At 38.7% G+C, this 26,898-nt stretch overlaps 1 protein-coding gene across 1 annotated transcript in view; it reads left to right on the plus strand.

Moving 5' to 3' along the window:
- Positions 1-20,349, plus strand: part of FAM185A (family with sequence similarity 185 member A) — a 38,116-nt gene extending 17,767 nt beyond the window's left edge. The window contains exons 5-8 of the mRNA XM_033058739.1: positions 1,083-1,124; positions 5,687-5,782; positions 8,238-8,372; positions 17,542-20,349. Of these exons, the coding sequence (XP_032914630.1) occupies positions 1,083-1,124; positions 5,687-5,782; positions 8,238-8,372; positions 17,542-17,657 (389 nt within the window). The 3' untranslated portion in view covers positions 17,658-20,349. The remainder of the gene's footprint in view (positions 1-1,082; positions 1,125-5,686; positions 5,783-8,237; positions 8,373-17,541) is intronic.
- The last annotated feature ends 6,549 nt before the right edge of the window (positions 20,350-26,898 follow it).

Consider the following 26,898-nt stretch of genomic DNA (forward strand, 5'->3'; position numbering starts at 1 on the left):
AGAACTCCAAAGTGTTTTGTACACTATGTGCTTGAAAAGATGAGTTTAAGACTTGATGATAGGCTGCTTTTCTAGCTCTCAGCCCATGAACCACTAAGAAAAATACAGGTCATATACAGTGGAATGCACTCTGCCCCAATGGTTGTTTACTACTATGTAATTACACAAGATAAGGTAGAGCTTAATCCATTTGCAATTTTTAAAACATCTTCTGAAAGATCTGAAAATTATTACTGTGTATTACTGAACTGTAGTCAGTTTCTGTGATCAACCTTTTTCTTCATTCTGTCTTTCTCTTGGGAGGATGAGAGAATGGCAGAGATGACATGGTGTGGTTTAGTTTTTAATTTAAAGTATTTTCTGTGACACATTTATACATGGAACTGTAGAAATTCCTACAATTTAGTTAGACTGTTAGTGGAGTAGATGCCTCTTTTATTACGTCTGTCATCCTTCCAGAGTCTCTTGATGTTATAGGTGAAAGGGCAGAATAAGCATTTTGAAATTTTAAGGCTGGAACACCTGTGGCTGTTTATTTGAGGCAAGTTCAGTAGAAGATCATTCTGCATTTTGTGCCTTACCCACTTTGTTTGATCTTCTCCACTTTGCCCAACATACTCTGACTGAAGCCAATGGAAATGTTGACAAGGGGTTGTCATGCACATAAGTAGGAAATGTTCAGTGGTCCAGGAAGTAGCCTTTGCAGATGACACACGATTCCTTCCAGCAGAGATATGATATATATATATATATAAAAGAGGAAAATAGTAACTGCTTGTGTTATACATGTGTTTGAACTTAAATCATCCACAGTCTATTACAGGCACCAGAACAATTAACAAAAAATTGCCTGAAATAAAATAAGACAGTATTGTGCATTAGCCTTGCACATGCCTCTTTATGTTTTTTTCTCCCTCAAATCCAGGTGGTGTCTTTGACTTTACTCAATGTTTTTCTTGTCTGGAATCACATAATTGTTACCCACATGTGTTGAGACTTTTGCTTGTAAAGTAGCAATATCAAAAATAAATACATATTATGTTTCAATAATGTTTTTAACATTTTTCCCCTTTTCATTATAGGTAATACCAACCTACAGACCAAAACAGGGAGTATCTCAGTAGGTAAGTTCTTCCTTCTCTCTCTCTTTTTCTTCCCTTCTCCTTTCTAAAAGCTAAATATTCACAGGGAAAGTAAAAAGGAGGTGATTTCACATTGATGTTTTTGCTACCTTTTCAGGAGTAGCACTGGTAAGTGTGGCTGAATATGACCCTTTTCAAACTCAGCCTTTTGTGGTTGGATAAGGCACATAATCTCACTTGATACCCAGTAATTGCTTGACTTGGCGCAAATTAGACTGAGTCTAGGTGTCATCTTGGAGATAAAGATGGGATAAAAGGACACAAGAAAATTCTTAAATCTACATCAAATGTACTTATGCCTTTAATGTAGTTCTCTGTCTTACATTTATTGCTATCAGTGATTAGCTATGTTTAATTTTTATATCAAGAAGCTAATCACTGATGTGCTATTTATTTGGGAAGGTGATGGGAAGGCTTGTGATAATTTCAGTGTTTTCAAACTATTATCCTAATAGTTTTCCCTTCAGAAATGAAAATGGCTCATAAAACTTTTTTTGGGAACCTGGGCATTGGTATGACAGGATAGCTCAGAGCTATCAGTGCATTTTTTAGCACACAAACTCCAAAGTCAGAAACTCAAATTCTAATTATTGGTATGACAGAAAATTGAAGTAACAGAATCATAGATAGGGCTCAGTGTATTTTTTGAATGCAGCAAGATTTCCTCAGGCCCAAATCTTGAATATTTCTGCTGATGGTGTTAACTGTAGTCACTCACTAAGCATATTTCAGGAACAACCTCTAAGAATTGTTCAGGGACCGTTAACATTAACAACTTTTCTTATGTCTCTAAGAGCTCTATATTAACATTCCTGGAAAATGAATGCAAGACACATTCTTATGCATTAGTCATTAAACCACAGAATTAAATTCAACTTGCTAGGCTGTTTTTCCTTCTCTTAAATAAACTCATAGGGTATGAAGAGTGGTTAAATAAAGGTTTTTTAAGCAGCTTTTTCCATCAACAGATGATGATTATTTTCCTTAACTAACTAGGCTCAGCTTAAGCATTAAGACACATCTTACAGTTCAAGAAACTTTATTTTTCGAATTTCAATTCTGACAGCACTAGTTAGACTTCATCTTTTCCTAAAGAGTATTAAACATCCCTGTTATTTTTATGGATTTTTCTAAAGGTAAAAGACTTTTAAGAGCCAGACTTTCAACTGTAAAAATGTGAGAACAGCTCCTACTCAACCAGCTTCCTCAAGGCCTTATCCCTTGTTTCAGCTGGAAGGGACCTGCAGTGATCATCCAGAACAACTTCCTGGCCAAGGGTGGAAGTGTCTTGTTTAGGGGCTCTTGAACGCTGACAGGCTTGGGGCACAAGCACCTCTCTGAGAACCCTGTTCCAATGTTTGACCACTCTTTCTTTAAAACATGCTTCCTAAAAGAGAACCATTCCCATGCAACTTTTTGCTGGACACCAGGGAGAAAAGCTCAGCACCTCCTTGTGCCCTTCCCATCGTCAGGAAGCTGCAGAGAGCAGTGAGGTCACCCCCAGCTTCCTTTTCTCCAAACGAGACAAGCCAGGTGGTTTGGTTGTTTGGGTTTTTTTGGAGCAGAGTAATTTATCAAAAAGAGACTATGGCCTTTACAACCAATGGATAGAACTGAAAATTGGGGTAGAAAATAGATCATTAAGAGGTAAAAGGCTAGACTGGATAATTTAGTTAGGAAAGGAATTGTTTTCATGAGAGATTTCTTTGCTTTGTGTATTAAATAATTTGTTCACCAGGTCCCCGTGGTAAGTATGGTCAGGACTGCTAAGGATTTTTCAGTAGTGAATTCTAAATAATAAACAATAGTGAAGTCTATTTAGTGAATACATTTCAGTTTCTTATACTAGTTTTCATATGACAGTTTTAGAACAATGAACTAAACCAAGAGTACTTGTCAGTTTTCTATCAATAAGAAATACTAGATAGCTAGCTGAGTGGGAGTTAAATCTTCATCACGCTTCAGATATGTTGGAATTTTATGCTTCCTCCAGTCTGTAATCAAATAATAATAAATGTTTTGTGTTCCTATGGAGGTTGATTTTGTCACTGATTTTACCATGAACAAGATCAGTCTTTAGGTGCTATTAGGAGAAGTATGTTTTTGCTTAGATTTAAGGAAAGATCATTTGTGTTTAATCCTTTCTATAGTGCTTGGCTGATAAAGTGAAGGGAAAAGTGATATGAAATGTCACCTTTGTAGGCCTTTCACTGATCTTTTTGTGCAGTCTTTCTCAAGTTACATGACTTAAGTTTTATTTTTAGTTTTATGAAAACTTAACAAAGCCTTTTGTCCTTGCCAAGAACATCTTGCTTCACTGTGCCCTTTTTTTTTTTTTTTTCCATATTCTTTCTCTAGTACCAGTAAATTCTTAAACAGCTAAAGCTGCTCAAGAGTGACCATCTGTTCAATTTCTAGTAACAGGCTTTGTCCTTGTTCTCCCCCTTGAAACTTGGAGAAAAGCTTTTCCCTCTCAGTCCTTAGCAAACTCTGAATTCAAACTATACATTTTTTCCTTATTTTTATCTTCAGGTATTTACATTCATACGAGCTAACACTGGGTATATATTTTAAAATAAATTGCCTTAGGTTTGAGCTGTCATAACCATAAAATATGTATTGTCTTCATTGTCTGCATTGTTACATATTTTATCAAATCAGCCTATGCTTCTTGGTATAGGGTCATTTTTCATACTCAAAATATTAAATTATTTAGATTAGGGCACTTTTTGTTCCTCATCTCTGGGGTTTTTTTAATCGATTTTCATTTTGTTCCCCTTTATTTGTTAAGAGTTGGAGACACAAATATAAAACAGCATCTTTATGGACATTGCAGAAGTGATGAACAATTCCATGTTTCTTGGAATTCTTAATTGTATTTTAAATTGTGTCTTAATCTCTGTCAAGATTATGGGGAGAGCTGGCAATTGGCTGTTACTAAATTTGATGGGGAATGTCTGCAAAAACAGCTTTTGCATGAAAACTTACAGTGATCACTGCTTAAAATGTGCATTAAAAAGGTCATGCATGTCAGATTTTCCAGTTCTAATGACTTTGACTTTCCAACTATTATGAACAACCTTTTAAAAAGGTTGATTAAAATAGATTTTTCAGTTTCACTTAAACAAGCAAAACTCTTCATTGTTAATGAAGAGTTAATATTTTTTTTCAGATTTCGAACAGATCTTTGATACAAGTCTTGAGATGGCAGAAGCATTCACATCCAGTTCTCGTTATTAATGTTTTCTTTTAAGCCAAAGCCCTTCTCAGTTTCTCAGCTGACTAAGTATGGATTATCTGCTTTTTTTTAAATTACTTTTCTCTCCAAAGAAACCAGCTTTAGCTGATTATTTTCTGGTTTTGCTGTTGTAAGCAATGCACTGATCTTTGGCATCTGTGCTTGAAACCTGGGATCAGAAAAGCTCCAGATGAGTTTACTTAGACCTAAAACTGTATGGCAAGCATAAAATATTAATATGAGACATCCTTGTTGTGATTAATCAAGTTCATTCTCTCATTAATGCTTTTACTTTTTAAAATGGGAAGTTTCATTCAGGTTTCATTTTATTTTGCCTACTTCTAACAGTTTGACTGTTGGGTTTTTTCTGGGGCTATTCAGAATCCAGTCACTATCAGTATCTGAGGATTTCTTGCCAATACTTTAATTTCTAGTATTGTCTCTAAAAATACTTCTCAGGTACTGCCTTTTACTCATGTACAAATATAATTTTTTTTATGCTCCTCTAGAGTTTCTTTTTAATTTTTTTTGAATTTTTATTAGGTATGAGCCTGTTCAGTAGTTTTAAAGTAAACTCATTGGGACTTAATATTGTGGAAATCTATGAATTAAAATTGGAGTGCATTGTAAATAAAGACTACTCAAGTGTACAATTAAAGCTTCTTAAAGACTTTCTATTTGTAAAAATGCTTCTTAGCCAAGCTTTATGATCATAAATTTCTGTTAATGAGGTATAAAAGAAAATGTAGGCCTCCCTATTCCAGGGCATAGAACAAATACTGTTTTCCTGCACATATTAAACATTTGTTGATAATTCAGATGTAGTGACTTTACAAAGCCTGTATTCAGTTATTCTATGTAACAAGGTGTTGCAGTGAGCAGCTGCTTGGTTTTTGCATGGGGTAGCTTTCCTGGGTAAAGTTTTCCCTGCATAGAGTCGGAGCAAATGAACTCTTTTGGAAACTAAAAGAAATCTCAGCGTTCAAGTCTTGTGCTTGATTTTCAACAAAGATAAAGGCATTGCTGTAGAAAGATGTGCGCTGCAGTTGGGCCCTTGTAGATGTTGTAGAACAACTGCAGAGCTACAGCCTGAGGACCAGAGTGTGCCCCAGTTCTGGACTGGGGAGATGCCTTTTTTTCAGAAACCTGTTATTCTAGGTGAAGGCTGACATTCTATAAATTACTATGATACTTCTCAAACACAGAAGAATTGATAAAAATCAGTTTGAGGTATAAAGAAAAATTCTAGCAAATTATTAGTTTAAAAGAGTGAATGATACACAAGTTCTTTTCTTTTCTTTTTTAGATTCATCAGATGGAAGTCTAAAAGCTTCTACGTATCATGGGACAATAGATGTTTATGTCAGTCAATTAAGAAAAGTGGATCTGAAATCCAAGAAAGGTTAGCAAAGAAAATATTTTTTTCGTGGCAGATTTTGATGTAAAAGAAAAGGAGATGAGGGTTTGTTTGGGGATTTTTTATCTGTCTGTAAAAAATAGTATGTGATTGTTGGTTATTTTACTTTTTTTTTTCATCATTATTGGAAGATGCCTATAAATACAGTAATTTCACGACCATAAGGCGTACCGGATTATAAGGCGCACCTCCGGGAGTCGGCAAATTTCGTGACTTTGTAGATCATATAAGGCGCACCGGACTATAAGGCGCACTTCTGGGTTCAGGCCAAAATTTTAGTCAAAAGGGTGCGCCTTATAGTCGTGAAATTACTGTACTTGAAGTACAATAAGCTCTGTAAGGGACAAGAATACTTAAGATGGATTAAAAGTGTTTGTGTTTTTCAGTGTTTTTTGTTTTCTGTCCTGGCAATATACCCAGCAGAGTTTTGCAGAGTTGATTAGGGTTACAGTGTTCCTTTGCCTTGAGCACAGATTTCTCCATGATGCTGTATATTCAGTGATAGCTGACAGACATCCATTTTTTTTTCTTGCCTTCTGACTGAAGTGTCCTACTATGAAAATGTGAAGGCAGAAAAAGATGGGAGAGCCTTACATCACCATTTTTCCTTCATTTTCTCTCCTATTTATTCACTAAAATTTCTCTTCTTAGTTAAAAGCTCACACCTGAAGTTGAATTCATAGAAGATATGATACTGTAAAGTACAGAGCCCTGAATACATCTTGTTAATCTTAGTTTGGGGGGAAAAAAACCAAACCAAAACACCAAAAAACCCAAAATACAATAAAAAAATCAAACCAAAACACACTACAGCATTTTTATACTTGACTTTAATGTCATATCAGGCACTTGAGGTGGTTTAAATGAGCAGGTATTTGGTCCGCTTCTGTCTCCTGGGAGACAATGCCTGTGCCCTGTTAAAACCCAATGGTTACTCGAAATGGAACTGATGGTGTCAATGAATTGAAATAATCTGTGAGTCTTTCTGTACAATCTATTTTAGTTTCATTAATGCAAAGAAATTTATTTTTATCTTATTTCTTTGTTACCTTTGTATCACTTATTTTGTTAAGTTAATGTCTCTTTGTGCTAGACAAAAGAGGAATGTATTTAATAAAAGCTAATTAATGTTATTTTCAAAATATTTTCTGACATCTCTTCTGGCAGTACAGTTTAGTAAAGGCAAAGTTGAAGTTCTGTTTGTTTACCCTGTAAATTCAGAATAACTGCTGACAGCTGCAGTGTAGAAAAAAGTCCCTTTTGTGATAAACGAGCTGCATGTGTGTCAGGTTTTATGATTCATCACTGAGCAACTCTCCAAAGAAGACCTAAAGATGAAGACCTTTTCCCTTTCTTATTCTAAAGTTTTGTGTATCCAGCAAAATGCAGGCCTAAATTATACTGGAAGTTATTTGTTCATCTGAACTGTCACAGGCAAGTGATTTCTGCTGGGTCTAAATTGCTTAGCTAGGGTTGCTTTTTGGAGCTACTTAGCTGTTATTCTTACCATGTTCTGCTTAAGCTTCTGGGATGTGTGTCATGAAACCGGTTTGTGTTTTTCTAAAGTGAATATTGAAATTGACCAAAAACTAAGAAGCACATAAAAAGGAGGAAGCATATTCTGAATTTTTCAGGTTTTTGATCTAATGTGTAAAAGAGAGCTTTCAAACTTTGTGACTGAATTATTCAAAAGATGACTAATGTGGGCAGGTTGGATGCTCAGTGTCTGCCTTTGGTCTGAGGCACAGATGCACATATTTAGGGGAAGCAGAAGTCAGAATTTCTGATGATAATCTCAAAGTGGAATTGTTCAGGCCACCAAAGCTGTGATTTTACTACTAGTTTACATTTTAGTGATGTATAGTCTAAAGTGGTTAGTCAGTTTGGAGACTGTGTCTGTTGGAGGATGTGAACAGCTGGCCCTAAGCAATAAAGAATCACCAGTGTTCGCAGTAAGTGAGCAGCGTCTCATCCTGCCAGAGGAGCAATTCTTTCATCATGTGCCACGCAGTGACTGGGTTATTTGTCAAGTCTGATGCCCTGTCCTTGCTCAGGAATGCTAATATGCAACTAGAAGATGAACTTAAAGTCACAATACTTGTGAGATCTATTATACTTGCTTCCCTTGATCATTCCTGTAATAAGATCCTCCATGGAAAGACATTTCCAGTAGTGTGTGTCACTATTTATTTTTATGTCTGTGAAGGAAATACTGTGATACCGTTTTCTGTGTGTGACATACTCTGTTTATGATAAATGAAGATACCTTCATTTATCCTTTCAGCGATGAAAAGAGAGGTTACTCTTTCTGAAGACTTTTTTTAAAAATCCAACCAAGCACAACCAAATGATCATTTGGTTCAAGTTAGTGAAATAATGGACTATTTAGTGCTTTGATCTCAGGGTTAAACTAACTAGCTTTCATTTAAATTTATACCAGGTTCAATTACAGTCAAGGTACCTGCATCTCTCAAAGCCTATTTAGAGCTCTCTGGAAGAAAAGTGGATGTGAGCTCAGAGATCCAGTTAAAAGAAACACAGAGTGCCTCCAAAGATGATCATGTAACTCTAAGTGGTAAGGCTTACTAATCTTGGCTTCCAATAAATGTCTGTCTGGCCTAAGTCAAAGGCATCCACATTTCTTTATTAGTTTATTGTCCTTGGCGGCTGCTTGTTTAATCTGCTTCACGTTCAGATGTTTGCTTGTGCTGTTGCACTCCCCATGTTACTGAATGACTTAAAAATTTTAATTGGTAAATGACTTGAGAATGTAATCAACTTCTTCTAACAAAAGTTTTAGAGCCAAATTCCTCCTTAGCATTAGTCCAGTGAATTTGTGGGAGATAACCCAGAGCTGAATTTGACCCATTGCTTTGTTGGCTTAGAAAGTCACAGAGACTTTGCTAGGCAATCTGTTATATTAAAAATATAATTTAAAAAATGTGTCTGTTTCAAGTCAAAGAGAAAAATAAAAGGGGTATATGGCATTTTTATAAATACACAGTAGTGCAGGATAGGCTGAGAAATGATGGGTGGGAGATGAGAAAAGCAGAAGAAACTGGAGCTGGAGGAATAGAGAGAGAGAATACATGGAAAGGTACCTGCAATTCCTGGAAGTATTCTTGTAAGGAATTTAAAATTGAACTTAGAATCCCAGGTCTTGCTGTTTCCTGCTTTAGAAAGCAGTCATACAATTCACTGTCAGGGTGCGCGTTTCTCTCCCCCACTCCAGATGTGGCTATCTGGAAGTTAAGGCTGTTGCTACACAGTTTGCTGTAGAGAAAACATTAACTTAATGTGTCTGAGGGCTCCAGCTTTATGTTTGAACGTGTTATGTCAGTGTGACCTGATGTGATAGCAGATTGGGTAAGGCTTGAGTTTTGCTCTGGTTTTAAGCCTAAGAAAATATGCACAAAAACTATTTCTTTTTCTCCCCCATGTAATATGGTAATCTCGAAGTCAGGAAACATTAGATGTGTAATTACATAATTTTAGTATGTAGCCTGCTTATATAACTGTTCTGTTTAGTAGTGGCTATTAAATGCAGTTTCTTTAAAAAGCATAATTACAACTTCTCAGGCTAGAAATCTGTGGAAGGACCCCAGATTCTAGCAAGAGTGTGGAATTAATCACCTCAGCAGTAAAGCAAGACAACTCCTCAGTGAATGAGGACCACTGGCCAATCAATCATCTTGCTACTTTGGCAACATTAAAGATAAGAGTGGTGTTTCAGACATACACAGCTGAATAACTTCTCTGGTTTCACAACCCAGTCAGTGTTTGTGTAGGACAGTCATCACTGAAGCAGATGCAATTTTTCAACCCACTGTTCTGTATGGAAATGATCTTGGTACTTGAGGCCAAAAGTGACTCTGATTAGTTAACTCTCAAATATACACCTCCCAAACACACAGAAATCATCAAGAATTATGCAAAGGCAACAGCATTAGGCAAATGATTATCAGTTGTTTAAAGAAGTTAAGGCATTACATAAAAAGGGAGATACTTCCTGCTTCAATTTCTCTTTATCTTATGGTGCATTCTTTCAGTGGGCAAAGCATTTGCCCCCTCACTATCAACAATTGCTTCTTCCTAAAGGTGATATTTGGTAAGTTTCTTATATAAGTAGATTCTCAAATAATTGAAAATAATTTAATACAATTTTTGTATCCTGAGAACATTATTCACTGTTGAAGTTTCAGGTACAAAGTCTGTAGCTGTCCTGCTGCTGTAACTGAAGAAATGTAAAATAGAGAATGAAGAGGGGTTTTGCCAAGTGGTTAAAAACTGTATCACAAGAGCATAGAAGTTTAGGAGTTTTATGGTTTTGAGTTCAAAGATTAGTTTAAAAACAGATTATTTTTCAGAAAATCCAGTTCTCATGTGAATAACAAAGGAACTGTGACCTTTTAAGAAGCTTTACTTGCCTCTGGGAATATTTGAAGGCATCAGAGAGAAGGCTGTGCAGTGGGAAGACAGGGCAGAGTTCTGACTTGGGTAAACATGTACTTTGTCCTGCACTTTGCTGCTCTAGGAGAGCTTTCCCTACTGCTTTAGAGCTGTTATCATGTACATGCCATCCCCCTTGCACACTGAGGGGGAGTCAGTACACTGCAGTCCCACAAGTGCTCACATCCAAGGTTTTTCTAGACAGCCAAGGAATAGAGTGGGATTTAGTGAAAGCAAGATGATGGAAGTCTGGAGTGAGAGCTCTAGAGACAGAGGGAATGAGAGTGCGAAAATGTGTTTTGCTCTTTTAGGTAGGGAAGGGACATTCCTACAAAATTGAGATACTTGCTGAGAAAAGGAGGGAACTAGAGAGCAGGGACAGGGAGTTTATTTTTTGAAGTAATTTGCAAGGGCAAGGCATCTGTTTCCATTGGCATCAGTAGGTAGTCTTAGAAGTAGTATGTATGGTATAATGAAATGTTACAAAAACAGAGTTCATGCTAAGCACTGGTCCAGCTTCCATAGTGGAAGTGTTTGGCTAGCTGCCTTTGGAGTGCTTGAGTAATTTCAGTAATTTCTAATTGCAATCATGTCATGGTGTTCCTTCTTTTCCCTGGCAGGAAGGGAAGCCCTTACTGCTCAATGTCTTCCTTCTCCTTGTCGCCAGGTCTGCCCGTGTTCTTAAATCTTATGCCTGTGGGTAATTAGCTATAGGTACTGCATGTGGTAAAAGAAAGAGTAGCAGGCTAAAAGGTGTTAAATATTTAAGCAGAAAAGAACTTAGGAGACAGTTATATCAAAGGGTTTGCAAACATGTTGAAAGTCAAGGTTAAAGTTCATCTAATTTTGATTTACACGCTTTTTAGGCCATTTTCCGATAAGTTAAGTTCAAAGTAAGGAGGTAGGAACAATTACCTATATAGACCGAAGAGAAGTAGTATTTAAATAATATCAGGAAACAGTAGTGTTGCACCATTGAAAACAAACAGCATATTGACAAAATTGTTCTGTAAAACTCAAAATAATCCCTTGGCTTTACATGGCATTAGTAATACTTTGCTGGAATGTGTCCAGTTTTGAGTACTGTGATTCAAAACTGTAGAGTCTCTAAAGGAGAACATGTGATCAGTCCTACAATCATGATTAACAATAGAAAACTAAAAAGTTCTGGTTTTGTCTCAAGAGAAGACAAAGAGAAGATGCATTTTTCTAGTACATAAGAAGTTGCTACAGAGAAATAAATATATAAATTGTTCTGTCCACTGGCAATAGGACTGGAAATTGTAACTTGACCTTATGGTAAAGGAAACTTAGCTAAATAGCAAGGTAAACTTCTTGTAGCACTTGTTTGGAGAGGCAGTAGGACTGTCAGTACTGCAGATTGTGAAGACCAGATGATGTGAGCTCTCAGAGCAAATTCACTGCTTCCTCAGGAGAGGCTTTCAGCCCTGTTTTCTCTTGTCTCAGGTTACTGTGACCATATGCTCCCACCCACTCCACAGTAACAAAGGAAGGTTATCAGGCATGTGGGTGGAAGGGGACTAAATTAATTGCAGCCACTGGACACAGTTCAGCCGCTTTGGTTGCCAACTTGTGTCTTGACCACTGTAAACTTGCTGGAAAAAGTCTTGCAGTCATTCAGAGTCCTTGTAGCTAATGGAGTCAATTTCCCAACCTAATTGTCTGGAAAATAAACCATGTAAATCTCATCTCTGACTGGTGCCAGGGACTCGCCTGATTTTGGATGTTTCTCCTTCACTGCCCCACTTATAGTGCCAAGTTCATATCCAGTGGGAACCTTTCACCTGATAACACCTGCTTGGTGCTGAGTAATCTTTTAACTTTTTATCTGGTTTGCAGCCACTGTGTGTTTCCATGGTAAAGGTCCCACCATGTCCCAGGTGTTCCTCAGAGGCTGTGGATGTTTGTTGTTGTTATTGTCTCCCTGTTCTTACCTTCTCAACTGGCAAACCTCTTTGTATTTTTCTGTCCTTATTCAAAGAGCATATGCTTTGGGAGTTACTGTTTTCTCCCAAGCTGAGATATACTTGCTCCCAGTTGTCAGCATGACAACAATTGCAGCAATTAGCAGATACTAGTACTGGTACTAGTCCCATCCTGACTACAGCACAAGAGCTTTGCTAAGCCACCTGAGAGCAGAGTTCTTCTGAGCCATGCCTCTGGTGACCATGCATATGACCACCATAGGACTCTCCCATGATAACTTAGGGCTGCCTTCAGATGTGTATACAGGACATGGAGAGGAAATCCCTCATTGACTTCTCTAACTCCTTTTCCCCTGTGAAAATGTTCAGGTACACATTGCCTCTACCTTATGGAATGATCAAGTATCCAATTCTTTTAATACTGCAGAACTTCTTAGCTGGCCTTCTTCTTCCTCTGTGCCTCTGGAGAGTCAGCCTGCCTGTAATTACCAGATTCCTTTGAAAAAATGGACATTGACACTACTGTCCTTTCTCTGACTTTTCAGGTTTCTATTACTAACATGCTTCAGGTCTTCTCATCCTGCCTAGTTCTCCCCATAGATTATGGTGAGAAGCACCTTTCTCCTTACAACAGTCATTCACTTAGGCATGCACTGAAATATTATGATTTTCACATCTGCCTGATGTTCCCTGCTGGAGCAAAGGGGATCTAGACAGATGTTTCCTGCCATCTGGAATAATTACTTCTCACTGTTCACTCAGTGGTCCCTCATACAGTAGTACTGGGAGAGCAGCCTATGGAATGCTGTGGCCTTCCCTTTAGGATTGCTTTAAAGCCAGTGTGCCAGAGGGGGCTGACTGTATGAGTCTGCACAAAGCTTTATGGATGGATGTGTTTACAAGTCTTCATTATGAGAAATTCTGTGTTGTTTACTCCAAGGTAATGTCTCTGTTTTTAGCTGCCTGGAGTTCAAGGGTTGAATACAAACACAGCTGAAGGGGTAGTGAATAACATGGGACAAGCAACTTGCCTTTAAAAGGGAAATAACTGAAAGCTTGTATTATGTCAGTCTGCTGAAACTTCAGGTTTTATCTGAAGCTTACCAGCTGCCCAAGTGTAGAGCTCCTTCTCCCACTGTGCAGCTGTCTTGGGTTTGTTGCAGTCAGCATTGCAGTTCTGATCCCAGAAGTAACACTATTTGCTGTCATGCCCCCCCCCGTTTTGTCTGTTCTCAAGGCACTTCAGAACTTTCCTTCTTTCTTAGAAGCAGTTTTTATTGACTCTTGGCCACTAGAACTGAGTGGGAAGAGCTTTGTTTTATAATGTCCCTTTACACACTGCCCTCTGTGAAGCCTTGATCCTTAAGCAGTATCTTAAAAAAAATAAACAAAGACCCAGGTTGTATCTGGAAACTATTACATTCCTTTGAGTCAAACAGAAAGTTCATCCAACTTTTATTAAACACATTAGATGAGATGCTATCCTACAGATTTTTATTGGTTTCAGCTTGCATTCAACTCAAGTTGTTCACAGCCTTTTGATATATACCACAGTACTAATGCCACCAGTGAATGACACTTAAAATATGATCCTCTTCTTGTGTTTTGTGGTATGAAAATAGAGCTCTCAACTTTTCTAGTCTCCAAGAAGGCAAGTAAATAAACAGTCAGTACTTGATTGTTTCAAGTTTTGCAGAGGTAGGTGTTACTTTCCTTTAAACATCAGAAGGAGTTTAAAGGGGTGGGAGTGGGGACACACTCCCTGGACATTTTATTGAAAAGGTGGCCACACAGCTTAATGGTGTATTTGTCTCGTCCTGAACTATGCTGCTGTCTTGACTGGTGGGTTTTGAAATTAATTTTTCCCTGCCCCCATTCTCAATCCAGGAGGCTGTTTGCTTTTGTGATTTAATCAAGTTAGCAAAGTCTTCCTCAAAATCCACTTATGTGCTCATGGTGTTCAGAGTACAAGCAGTGAGTACAGTTAAGACCCAGGCGGTCGTCAGAAGGTCTCCAGCTAAACCTTGGTCCTTGATTAGTGCCTCATACACAGCTATTTAAATATCAGAAATAACTTTGAACCTCCTACTAGTGATGGGCTTAATAATCTTAATATTTGCCTCACAGGAAAATTTCCAGAGGAAGTATAAGGAACAAAACTTTTTTTTTATATTCACACAGCAAAAACAAAATGAGAAACAGAGCTCAGACAATAATTTAACTTTAAAATGGCTCTAGTAAATTTGCCCTGTGTTCCCTAAACTCTTCTTTAACCTTTTTTGCCAAGGTGTAAGCAGTTCATGAAACCATTTACAGCACTGATTCTGTACTTCAGTGTTTGTTTCTCATACAGAAGTGCAAGCCATAGTCACAAAAACATGAGAGAGGAACTGGGACCAAGCACTCCAATATGCGCTTTCTGCAAGTATATCTCTGCCCTACATTTATTGTGTCCTCTCTCTCTAGGAGAAAAAGCTGTGTTTTTAGTGTTCTACAGCTCTGTTAAAGGATCAGCTGAGATTTTCCTTTCTATTTCTTTATTGGTTTAATCTATTGTCACTTAGAGGCTGTTTCCTGTTTAAAAACCATACTGATTAAATGTTTTAAGGGCTATCTATGCTTGAAAGACAGATTCTGTTTTAATTTTCGTTCTGTACTCTCTGATACAATACTATTGAAAATCAGTGATTCAGTTTTAATGGATTCCATAACCAACACGTATGTCTGTCCAACTTGGTGATTCATCACAGATTTAAGTCTGCAATTAGGTGATGAGTAAGTCTGTGGATTCTGCTTTATTGTAGCAATGATACTGACACTGAGTGTGATTGAGACTGCTGCTGTCTGGAGCACTGAGGAGTGCAGAAATTGTACTAGGACATCCCCATGGAGACACCTGAAGGCATGGTGTAGTCTGATTACAGGGGACACTCAAGTAACTCTGACATTGCTGGACTCCTCTGAGAACTCTGTACTTCCAAACCATACCTCAGCCAGTTGTGAATTGCTGTGGGTTTGGCCCATGAACTTAAGTGAATCCCACTTAGAACTGCTAAAGCACTGAAACACTATTGAAAAGTTCTGGCACATAGGCCTGACTTGTGGAAACCAATGCAGTGATGTCAGTTGGAGTTTTGCCACTGTTGTTGCTGTGGCCAGAATTTAATTTCAGCTGTGTTACAGGTCAAAGCAGAGCATGTTTGCAAAGTTGGTTCAGAATCTGCTTCCCTGCCATCCCTCTTGCTATTCCAGGCTCAAATTAGTTCTAAACTTAGAATTCACACAGTTAAATGAACACTGAAATAATAATAAATGATATTTTGTGAAGATAAACCAAAGTGAAGGTTGATCTTGTGATAAAGGCACTGATTTGGGACTTTAAAGATTCCAGTTTAATTCCCAAAATGGACACAAATATTTTGTATAAATTTGGTCATTTATTCTCTCTTGGCCCCAGTTTCTTAATTATAAGAGGAGACTGAGTTGAACTCTCTTCTTTGTTATACAGTGAGCTGTTCAGAGCATGACTGTGAATACAAATTTTATGTGAAACACTTCAGGAGACTGATACCTCAGGCTTGTGGGGTTGTTTTTTAGGCCATTATCATAAGGAAACAGTAATAGTACCAAAATGTCAGGTCATCTGGACAATCAGGTCATACTATGTCTCTTTTCAGTGATTACAGTAACAATTAGAATCTTTGAAATTACTTAACCAGATTAGTATCTCATGCAGAGTCATGGTTTAACCAGAACTGGCCATTGAGCACCAGGCAGCCACCCACTCCCCACCAATGGGATGGGGGAGAGAAGCAGAAAAGTAAAAGTGAGAAAATTCATGGGTTGGGATAAAGAGACTTTGAGATTAAGACAGTTGGATGGATAAAGCAAAAGCTGTGCACACAAGCCAAGCAAAATAAGGGATCCTTTCACTACTTCCCAGGGCAGGCAGGTGTTCAACCATCCCCAGGAAAGCAGGCATGTATCTCAGGTATTGGGTCAGAAAAATGCCAGCACTCTGAATGTCCCCTGCTCCTTCTTCTGCCAGCTCTAACACAGAACATGATACCATACAGTTCAGAATATCTCTTTGGTCATTTGGGGTCAGCTCTGTCCCCTCTAGCTTATTGTGTGCCCCCAGCCTCCTCCCTGGCATGGCAATATTAGAAGCAGAAAAGGCCTCGATGCTGTGAAAGGACCACTCAGAAATTTTATATATTGCCAACACTTTTTTCAACAGAAATCTGAAACATGGTCCATCCTAGCTACTATTAAAAAAAATAACCCTATCCCAGAGAAAACCAGTGCATGTAGAGTTTGTGTGGCAAGATTTTAGTGGTGGCTAGAGGTGGCTTCTGTGAGAAGCTGCCAGAAGCTTTCCCTGTGTCCTACAGAGCCAGCACCAGCTTGCTTCAAGGTGGACCCACCACTGACCAGGGCTGAACCCATCAGTGATGGGGAATAACACAGTTAAAGGGGAAAAACCCTACTGCACTGCAGCAGCTGGAGAGGAGTGAGAATATGTGACAGAAACAGCCCTGCTGATGTGCAGGCCAGTGCAGAAGCAGGGGCAGGAGGTGCTCCAGATGCCAGAGTAGAGATTCCCCTGCAGCCCCTGGTGCAGCCCCTGGAGGGGTGCAGACATCCCCCTGCAGCTTGTGGAGGACTCCATGTCAGAGCAGGGGAGGATCATGAGGAGTTCTCCTCCTGCAGAGGAAGGCGTGGCAGAGATAATGTGTGAACTGACCAAAATTCTCATTCTCTGTCCCTCTGTGCCTCTGGTGGGGAGGAAGTAGAGAAAACAGCAGTAAAATTAAGCCTGGAGCAAAGGGAGGGGTGAGTGGGATATGTTTCTAAGATTTGGCTTTATTTCTTATTACCCTTTTCTGATTTGATTGGGAATAAATGACCTTTTTTCCCCAAGTTGAGTCTTTTCCCCTGTGACATCAACTGGTGACTGAACTCTCCCTGTCCTTATTCTGACCCACGAGCCTCTTTTTACATTTTCTCTGGCTGATTATTCATTTGAGAAAGAAAATGGTAGAGTGGCTTTGGTACCTGATATCCAACCAGGGTCAACCCACCATAACACATTTCTTAGCTTAGAATAAAAAGTGCAGTGCTTTATAATAAAAACCACTAAGCTATTGTAAAGATGTATTATGGGACATTAGATTAATGCAAAAAAACTATCAAGAAGGAAATGTCAGAAGTTTTTTGCTAAAAGTACACAAATTCTACCAAATAACAGTGCTGTAAGTGCTTCCAGGGAGCTTGGAAAAAAATGACAATGTGAAGATGATATATTTACTGTGTGTCAAATTAAACTAAGATAACTCTCTTTTCCAGGTCACATGAATCAAAGGGATGAAAAAGACAAATGGATTAAGGCTGACACACAAAATGGCAAAGTGTACCTTAAAAGCCAAAGCTGGATCCAGTCTGTCAAGCTGAGGAGTTCTTAAAGGTGGAATAGGCCAAAGAGATTAAATCAAGAAACTACAAAGGAACACTTCTGTAAAATTATGAAACATTTTGGATGAATATTATTAATATAAAAGAGAAACTATTAAAAATGAGAGCATTTTAACGCAAGATTTGCTTGTGACAGTGCTGGTGCTAAACAGTCTGGTTTACTATTAGTGCCTTTTAGGAACAAGATGATCTTACATATTCAGAATTTATATAACTTGACCCACTTAGCTTTCAAACAAAAGTTTGGAGTTGTCATTTAAAAATAAAAGAATACCAAAACATTTTCAACACTTCCAAGATGGCATGCTTTGCAAGCTCTGTTATAGTTTTAAATTAAATATCTCAATATTGTGAGAATGCTGCAGTTTATGCAAAATGCAGAGAATTTTCTTCAACTAAGTTGTATCATGGATAGGAACAGATCGCTTTCAGAGTAGTTGTTATGTGGTCTCCTCATTTGGTGTTTGAACCCTGAGCAGTTTCTGCCTGGGTGATGGGTACTCCCTGTGTAAAAATACTTCTGTGAAATGGCAGAATTTGCGCCGTGTCATCCTGAACTTCTGGTTTGTGATAGAAATAAGAACTCCAGCTATGTTTACCACTGCTCATCTGCAAAGAAAAGCTTTTAAAATAAATAGAAGTGCCATGGATCTGGCTGATTTCAAGGCGGAGCACTCCTCCAACTGCACTTCAGGGGAGAGTCCACATGAACATTCTCCTGGAGGAAAAGCTGCCATAGATAGGAAGTGTTGCCCCTGTAACTGAGAACTGGAATCTCTTTGCTCTGACTTAGGGCCCTGTCCTGCAAAGCTGCCAGGCAGCTCTTGGAGGCAGGAAGGCAGAGGAGGGAGGTGAGGGGAACAGGTCTGCCCTGCACAAGGGCAGGCCAAATTTTTGTGGAGGATCCTGTGTTACTGAAATGCAAGCACACAGTAAAGTAAATGGAGCTTTTAAAAGCCTTTCCATACTTCTCTATGGCACCTTATAAAAACAGTAGTGAAATTCGTGTTGTAAGATGAAGTGTAAGAGTCCCTGCCAGCTGAGGGGATGGTGAGGAGCAGGAGAGAATTCAGACTGTCAGCTCAGGCTTTAAGTTTTGTATATATGTGTATGTACTTTAGGTCATAATGGTAAATTATGAAATTAACTTCTCCTTTGCCACAGGATTCTGCAGGAGGTATAATTGCCCCTAGCTAATGGAATTCAGCATATCTACTGTAATTCAGGGTGGTTAAAAACTCCACTTCCTGTTTACTGTTGTGTGTACTGTTTGTTGGGTTGAGATAGGCAGTGATACAGATGACAAATTATATGTATTTTTAATATAAACACTAATATATAAAATATTTCTAATAGTATTACTAAAGGCATTGCAATATTATTTGACACAAGTTATTATTATACTTTTTTAAGTTACAAAATTAATAAATTATTATGGCTTTGGATATCTAGAAAAATATTTGAAACTAGTGATTTCCATCCCCTCCTGCAGCCAAAGTGAAAAATGCACCTCAAAATTCACACCACATGAAAACATAAAAACAGTTTAGTAGGTACTTCACAAGATCAAATCCCTTAAATGGTCCCATTATTCACCTGAAATACAAAGCCTATCAGCCTCTGAGGTTAAGGCTGTGTTAAGGGAGAACATAGTAAGAAAACAGGTTATTTGTTCTACATTCAAAAGAAAGCAAACTTGGGCTTTGAATTAATTTTCTAAATCTAGCAATTATTAAACATCAGGATTGTTAGTTACTCACTTAAACAAGTTTAAATCAACCAGCAGAAAAATTGTGCTACCACTAAAGCTACTGCCTCTTTCCAAGTCAATACATGTTGAGACCAGCTAGAATGTTAATATAAAGGTCAAGAATGAGTTGAAGAAGGACAAATCCTTGGGAGTTTCCCCAAAGGCATTGAACAGTGTCTTGTTCTGCTACAATGAGGGGAAACTGTATTTTTCTCTAGACGAGGAAAGATTAGTAGGTTATCAGCAATTAGAATTTGAATGGCGAATCCCCTTGTATGCTCATATATCTTTTTTGTCCATTTGATGAGAAGTCATTCTTGTAACTGGAACAAATTTATAATTTAACAGTTTTTTCATCTGTGCTCCCTGTAATTTGGTTCTCCTGCTCTTGCATCTGCCAGCCAGCCCACAGTTCAGATCTGCAGACATGAACATCAGCTTGTTTAGAGAGCTGGACTGAGCCCAAGAGGCTTTTGTGAGAATGAGGGCTCTGGGTGCACAAGTGACTGTTGAGAAGTGGAGAACTGTGCATAAATGTATGGGTGTAGTTGTGTATTAAAGAATCTGTAGTCATTACCTACTCACTGCTCTTAATTCGTCAAGAAGGCTGTACTTGATGAGTACCAACCACATCAAGTGTGAAGTTCTCTGGGGAGTCAGAGTGTTTATGTCCTGGAGAAGACCTTCATGGCAAACAAGAACCTCAAACACATGCAAATTTATTCATTGCTTACTCTGCACAGGACTACAAAACTTTCATTATTGAAGGATGAAGACAGCTTGAATCAACATCTGAGAAATAGCAGTGCTGTCTGAGTGCAGCTGTCTTGCTTGAAGGCATTCATACTCCTGTGAGAAAGATTTGTTATGCTTCCTTACTAATGCAACAAATGGCCTTTTATTAAAGAGTGATTAGTTTTAATAACAAATAATACAGTGGTCTTTTCATGCTCTAGAGAAAAACCCTTGAACTGTAGAGATGTTGCACAATTTCTTCATTTTTCATTTTGAAGAATTTTTTTTCAGGCCCTGATCTGTATTTTTTGGTGAAGGAGGTATGTTACCATCCCAGTCATATCCAAGCTAGGAAGGAGGGTCAGCATCATTATGTTCCTGTTTCTCCAGTTCAGCTGTGTATTTCATGACTGCTTGTCTACAATAAGTGTTTGAAAATAATAATGACAAAATAAATTTTTTCAGAGGCTGTTTTTACAAAGAACACTAAGAGCAGTTTAATGAGGAAAAGTTCCTTGTTTTAACTAAAGCTATTAATATTATAATTTTGTTGTGGAAAGTAAACCCGAGGATAATTGGTTAGGTCATAGAGTCACAGGATGAATTAAGTTGGAAGAGGCCTCTGGAGAGCATTTCAACCTGATGTTGCTTTAAATGTATCCAACTAGACCAGGTAAGTCATGGCTTTGCCAGATAGTTCTGAGTATGTTTAGGGATGAAGGGTGTACAGTCTCTGGGATCCTCTTCAAGAGTTTGACCAGCTTCCTGGTTAAAAAATTAAAGTTTCCTTGTTATCAGAATGTAATTAGAATTTCACATATGCCACCTGTCCTATCAGTGCACCTTTGACAATGGTCTGGCTCTGTCTTCTCTTTCTGTATGCTCTGATGAGCTTTAGAGACTGCAATAATGTCTCCTCCACCTTGAGCCTTCTCCTGGAGGAAGAACCTTCTCTGAAGGTTCTTCACACTTCACATGCTCCAGCACTTTAATGGTCTTGGTGGGCTTCATCCACACTTGCTCTATCTAGTGTCTCAGCATCTGCCTGAACACAGATCTGAGTAGGTGATACCACTGGAATAATAACATTCTCTTTGGAAGGAAATATAAAACCAAACAAGATAAATAAACCAGCTACATCCAAAGGTATTACAACATCTCCAGGGTGTTTTCTTGTAGCTCTGTTGGAAGGCTATAATAACTACAGGTCCCTCTGTTTTTCTATTTAAACCAGTGTCTCTGGCACCTCCAAGTATTTTTACCCTTTCCTCATTCACCTTCTGCTTGCTTTTTGGCCAGTCTCTCTACTCTAGTTATCTTCTGTCACCCCTTCTTTTGACATGCATTGTTTCAGAAATAGAACTGAGTACACAACAGCCAGTACTACAAGAGCCTTATGGTTACCTGCATTTACTGGCACTGGCCCTTGACCTGTCCCAAAGCTGCACAGAAGTTTTGCGGCTTCTGTGACAGCTGAACCAGAAGAGAGTTGTCTGTGATGCCCAAACCTACCCATGACCCCTCAGATCTCTCTCAACATTTTGTGGCCACTGCCCTTTTGCAGAACTAATAAAATAGATCAAAATTTGAGAAAATCAGGCCTCCTGAGTAAGATGCTCTAAAAAGAAAGCTCCTCTTTTTCAACTCTCCCTTCTTTTTCAGCAGTGTCAATCCAACAATTTTCATTACCTTCCCAAGCTGAAGAAACTGAACCCATCACTTTCAGTGTTCTGAATGTCTCTTTTTTTCCATGCCTTGTGTGACCTGGCTGCCAGCCTGGTCCCGCTGAGCAGAGCACCCTGCTGCCCAGCCTCCCCTGCTGCCAGGTCTGTGCTCCAGAAACACCCCCATGCTCCTGGGGAAGAGCCAACTCTGCATCTCCTATCCTCTCCAGGAGATTCAACCTGTTCTGGTGTGTCACAACCACAGCAAGTCAGGCTTTCACCCTGCTGGCCAAGCTTGGAGAAGTATAATATACAACATCCAGACAATACTAGGAAAAAAAAAAAAAATGGAAATGCTCTGTTATCTGTCAGTAATGCTGCTACAGTGTTTTTTGTGTTTGTTTCCCAAAGTGGAAATGCTGGAGATGGTTACAAGAGGCAGATGTGCCCAGCTGTAATGCTTGCACCACTACAGCAGGAAAGGGGAAGTGGGCAGGAATGGAAAAGGGACAGAATTAGTCAAGCAAGAAGGGCTTGTTTTCAACCACTGCAGGATATTTTTTTAATGAAAAGTCCAACACTGACACACTCTATGAACCACATGAACACAAGGCTGCATCTGTTTTTATATTAGGGAGGCCTGTGCCATTGAGGAATGTGTGCACAATTTATATGAGCTATAAGCTCTGACCTATAAAAAATCAACTCATCCAAGTCCAAAATCCTGTTTTTCATGGAAACTGCAATGTATAGTGGCTGTCTGAAGCATGTATAAGGGGAGCTGTTACTATTTTTTTGGAAACTCATGATGTCCCATGCCTGGAGCTACAGTTGAGTGGTTTGCCAGAAGCAGCCATTCATTAATCATCAACACATGGTAAAAAGATTGTTTGTTTAAGATATACTGTACTATGACAGAGCCTGTTTATTTTGTTTATTTATTTATTTATTTGCTGTCTTAAATGAGCACATTGATGAATAAAAGTATCTCAGCCAATAATTACAATTATCTTTGGCAAAACAACTATCTCTTGGTATAATTCAGACAAAAGTACTGGCCCAAACACAGGGCTTGAGCAGCAATGGAATACCTAATTGAATCCTTACTCAAAGTTTGAATCCATTTCACTGGGAGAGAGTAACTGGGAAATACAGTTCTGCAACATTGTCTGAATCCTGAGCCATTCCAAAATTCAACAGTTTTTCGGAATCACAGAATGTGCAGAGTTGGAAGGGACCCACTGGAATCATCAAGTCCAACTCCCAACTCTTCACAGCACCATCCCCAGGAGTCACACCTTGTGCCTGAGAGCATTGTCCAAACACTTCCTGAACTCTGTCAGGCTGGTGCTGTGACCACTGCCCTGGGGACCCTGTTCCTGTTTGACTGGGTCCATCGTAATAAAAAGCAGAGGTTTTGAAAAAACCTTTTTGAGATGAGGTTACAGCAACCAATCAACAGTAAAAAGTTATGGAAAACAAAAACTCAAACATGGGAGAAATGTTTATAGTGCAAGTATAGGAGAAATTAAGCTAATTAGGGAGCTAATGGGAAAAGCAGGAAGCCTCCTACAGGCATGCTCCAGGTTACAAAATGTGGTAAGACTATATAGTATCTGAACTATTCTGAGGTATATGTCAGCTGCAGTAGTTTTATCATTTTATGGCATCCAGATCCTGTGCAGTCCGTGGCTGAAACATGGCACTCCAGGAGCCTCTGTGTCACTTCACAGAGATTTACAGCCAGTGAGAAGACAGTACTGTATTTTTGTTGCTTATTAAACAGAAGACTTAGGAGTAATTGTTGGTCTTTAACCAAATTATGTGTAGGAGGTCTTCATTTCTGATTTCATGTTTGTTGGATCTTTCCTGCCTTGAGACCTGAATATTGGGATAACACCTAAGAAATTCTGCTTTTTCAGGAAAAAAAGAATTCTTGCAATCTCCTTTCTAACCAACAGCAGCCATCAGAAAACAGAGCAACAAAACCAAACAAAAATGAGAGTCTTCTCCAAATGTCAAATGTATTGTAATTATTATGACCTAATCTAATTTTTGTTTAAAAGGCAAAAATTGTAAGAGGAATTTTTGAGGGGTTACTAGTTAATAGTGTAGTCATGAGTTTAGGAGAAATGCAACCGGTGTTATGTTAGTGCAGGCAAAAAAGAAGGAAGGCCCTTATTTTACTCTCAAAGAAGATCTTTTGGGGGAACCAAACTGTTACAGATGAGATGTAGTTTGGGGAAAGCACAAGACTAGCTGGCTTCTCTGTCAATGACACATTTCCTTTCTCATTTTGCATCTAGAGATGTTAACACAATGTTTTACAGGAAACAGAAGCATTTCTCTAAAGATGCCAGCTTGTTATTTCCTGTAGGAATAGTCTTAAGCAAATCAAACTGACACAACTTTTTCCTACATTTTAGAAAGCAGTGAGTTAGGTTTATTTTCCTCTAGCAGAAGAAATCAATTGTACCAGTACTATGAACTTCCACATTAGATTATCCATGATTCTTTCTGCCATTTTGAAACTGGATTAACTGAAAGGTCATTAGCCTCTGGATACAGAAATATGCAGCGGGATACCAGGCCACAGACCTTTTCTTTCTTCTAACATTTATTAAACCTGGAAGCAGGGAAGTATGTTGGCAAATATAATCTCAAAATCTACCTGATACTGGAAAGAATGAACAATTGAAAGTGCATAACTGTTTCCTATGAAGCTGCATTAGACTGAAACTTGAAGAACTTTGTGGCTCCACATGTTTTCTATTTTAATCTATCAAAGCAGTAAAAACGAAAAAGAAAAAAAAAGAAAAGTAATGTGGCACAATACAAGAGATATGACTCAATACTTGCAAGGTTTAGTCTATTAAGAAATGTCTGCTAGGACTGGTTAGTGTTTAACAATAAATTATGGGGAATTCCTTTGGAACAATGAGGTTGTATTTTATGCCATAGATATTTTAGGGCAACTTTAAACTAAAAACATTTTTCTTCTATTGCTTATTTAGAAGCTAAGCCACTAGCATATTTAATTCTCCAGATTTTTACATAGATGACCTCTTCCATCTCCCTAAACAGGTAATGAAATGTCTCTGCAATGTAGGTTTCACACCCAGAGAACATAAATTACATCGGAAACCAGCCTTTACCTTCTATGAGAATCTAAGAACCTGAATATGGTTTAAAGAGTTAATCTGAAAACACAGAATGAGGGCCCACTGACTGTTGCTTGTCATTCATTACTAAAAAACATACAGGTTGTGAAAGAAACACATAGTTTTATAGAAATATGTGACAACGACAATGCTGTGACTGCTTTTGATGTTGTTGAAAACCTACTGCAAGATAACTACAGTAATTTCACGATTATAAGCCGCACCATTTTGACTAAAATTTTGGTCCCAACCCAAAGTGCGGCTTATAATCAGGTGCGGCTTATATATGGACAAAGAACGAAAAGTTGCTGTTTTAGTTTGGAGGACAGGTGTCTGCTGAGAAAGGCAGGAGTTTCTCTTTGAAATGGAGAATGCAAACCCCCTCTCTCCAAATTATTATAATTTTGAAATCAAGGGGCTTTCAGGCAAAAATATGGGAATTAGGAATAACAGTTCTTTTCTAGGGAAATTAAAATAGAAATACAGTACTACAAAGAAACAAACTCCAAACCCTGACACCGTCAGGCAGGGTGTTGGTAGCAGTCCCATTAAATGGTGGCTGCATCCTCCTGCAGTGACAGATGTGGCTCAGTTGGAGCAGTGCTCCTGCAGAAGGTGCAGTTTCCCTCTGGAGGTCCAGTGGTGATGTGGAGAAATCCGGTTTTCCTCTGGAGTCCAGTGGAGAAAGGGGCTCCCTTAGTGTCCCAAAACCTCTGTTTTTATCTTGGTAAGAAATGTTGGGCTCTTCCCCCTGGCTGGAGCAACTTTCAATGGGATGCAGTAATTTTATCAGTCACGCAGTGGGACTCAATGGCCATTAGCAGACAATGACTGGCTGGAGGAAGGATGGGGTGTGAAAAGATAAAGAACAATGCCTTGCCTGGTTTCAATGGATGGCCCATTAGCAAATTATCTGCCATTGAGATAAGGATCACTGTCCCCACCCTCAACAGATGGTGATAGAACAGATACCTTTTATCACACTCTGTATTGTAACATGCGGCTTATAATCAGGTGCGGCTTATGTATGGACAAAAACCAAAAAGTTGCTGAAACCCAGAAGTGCGGCTTATAATCAGTGCGGCTTATAATCGTGAAATTACTGTAATAATAGAATCATGCCATATTTTACCATGTTTTTGATGTAGTTATTGGCAGAAGATAAATATTTTATCATCTTTGCCATATTGGCCTTGAACTGCAATTAAAAAAAAAAAAGATTTTCCTAAACTGGGAAACATGCAGGATATGGAACATACCTGAATGTAGCTGTGAACTCCCTTTTGTCTTCTGAATATCATTCCATCTGGATGCAGCCAGTATATTCTGTGGCCTGGCATAGTCTAGGGTGGGGTGGGGTGTCTTTGGACCTGTTGGAAGGAACAAGCACAAAATGTTTGGGACTACATTATTCTGCATAATCAATCCACCTAGTAGGTGTTGTCCCACGCTTAGAGGGTGCAGAAGAGGAGTCTCCTATCACTAAATATATGGTGCAAAGGGTTAGAGACTGAGGCTGGCAAGGAAAAGAAGCATACACTGTCCAGAAAATGAGACTCAAGAAAATAAAATTGGCAAAGTTTACCTAGTTCTAAACATAACAAAAAGGGCAAAGATAACACTGGGCGGAGATATGTGTCTCATGGTTGCTTTTCTGTTTTGCAGAGATGTGTAACTCTCCAGGGTTATCTTTAGAGTAAAAATAACTGATTGGGAAATTCCTTGGCTGAGTTAGAAGAGTTTAATCAAGACCTTTGCAGAGACCATTGCACGTGGGACTCTGAGGCAGAAGCATAATCCTGGGTCATCCCAGGCCACAATAATGCAAATGGGTTTCTGAGAAGTTGTGTCAGCTACTTGATGATGGCTCGCCCAACACAAATTGTAATTTGCACAAATTTCTGTTCTCATTACATCTCAC

This window comes from Catharus ustulatus, chromosome 4 (assembly GCF_009819885.2).
Source record: "Catharus ustulatus isolate bCatUst1 chromosome 4, bCatUst1.pri.v2, whole genome shotgun sequence".
Lineage (NCBI taxonomy): Eukaryota > Metazoa > Chordata > Aves > Passeriformes > Turdidae > Catharus > Catharus ustulatus.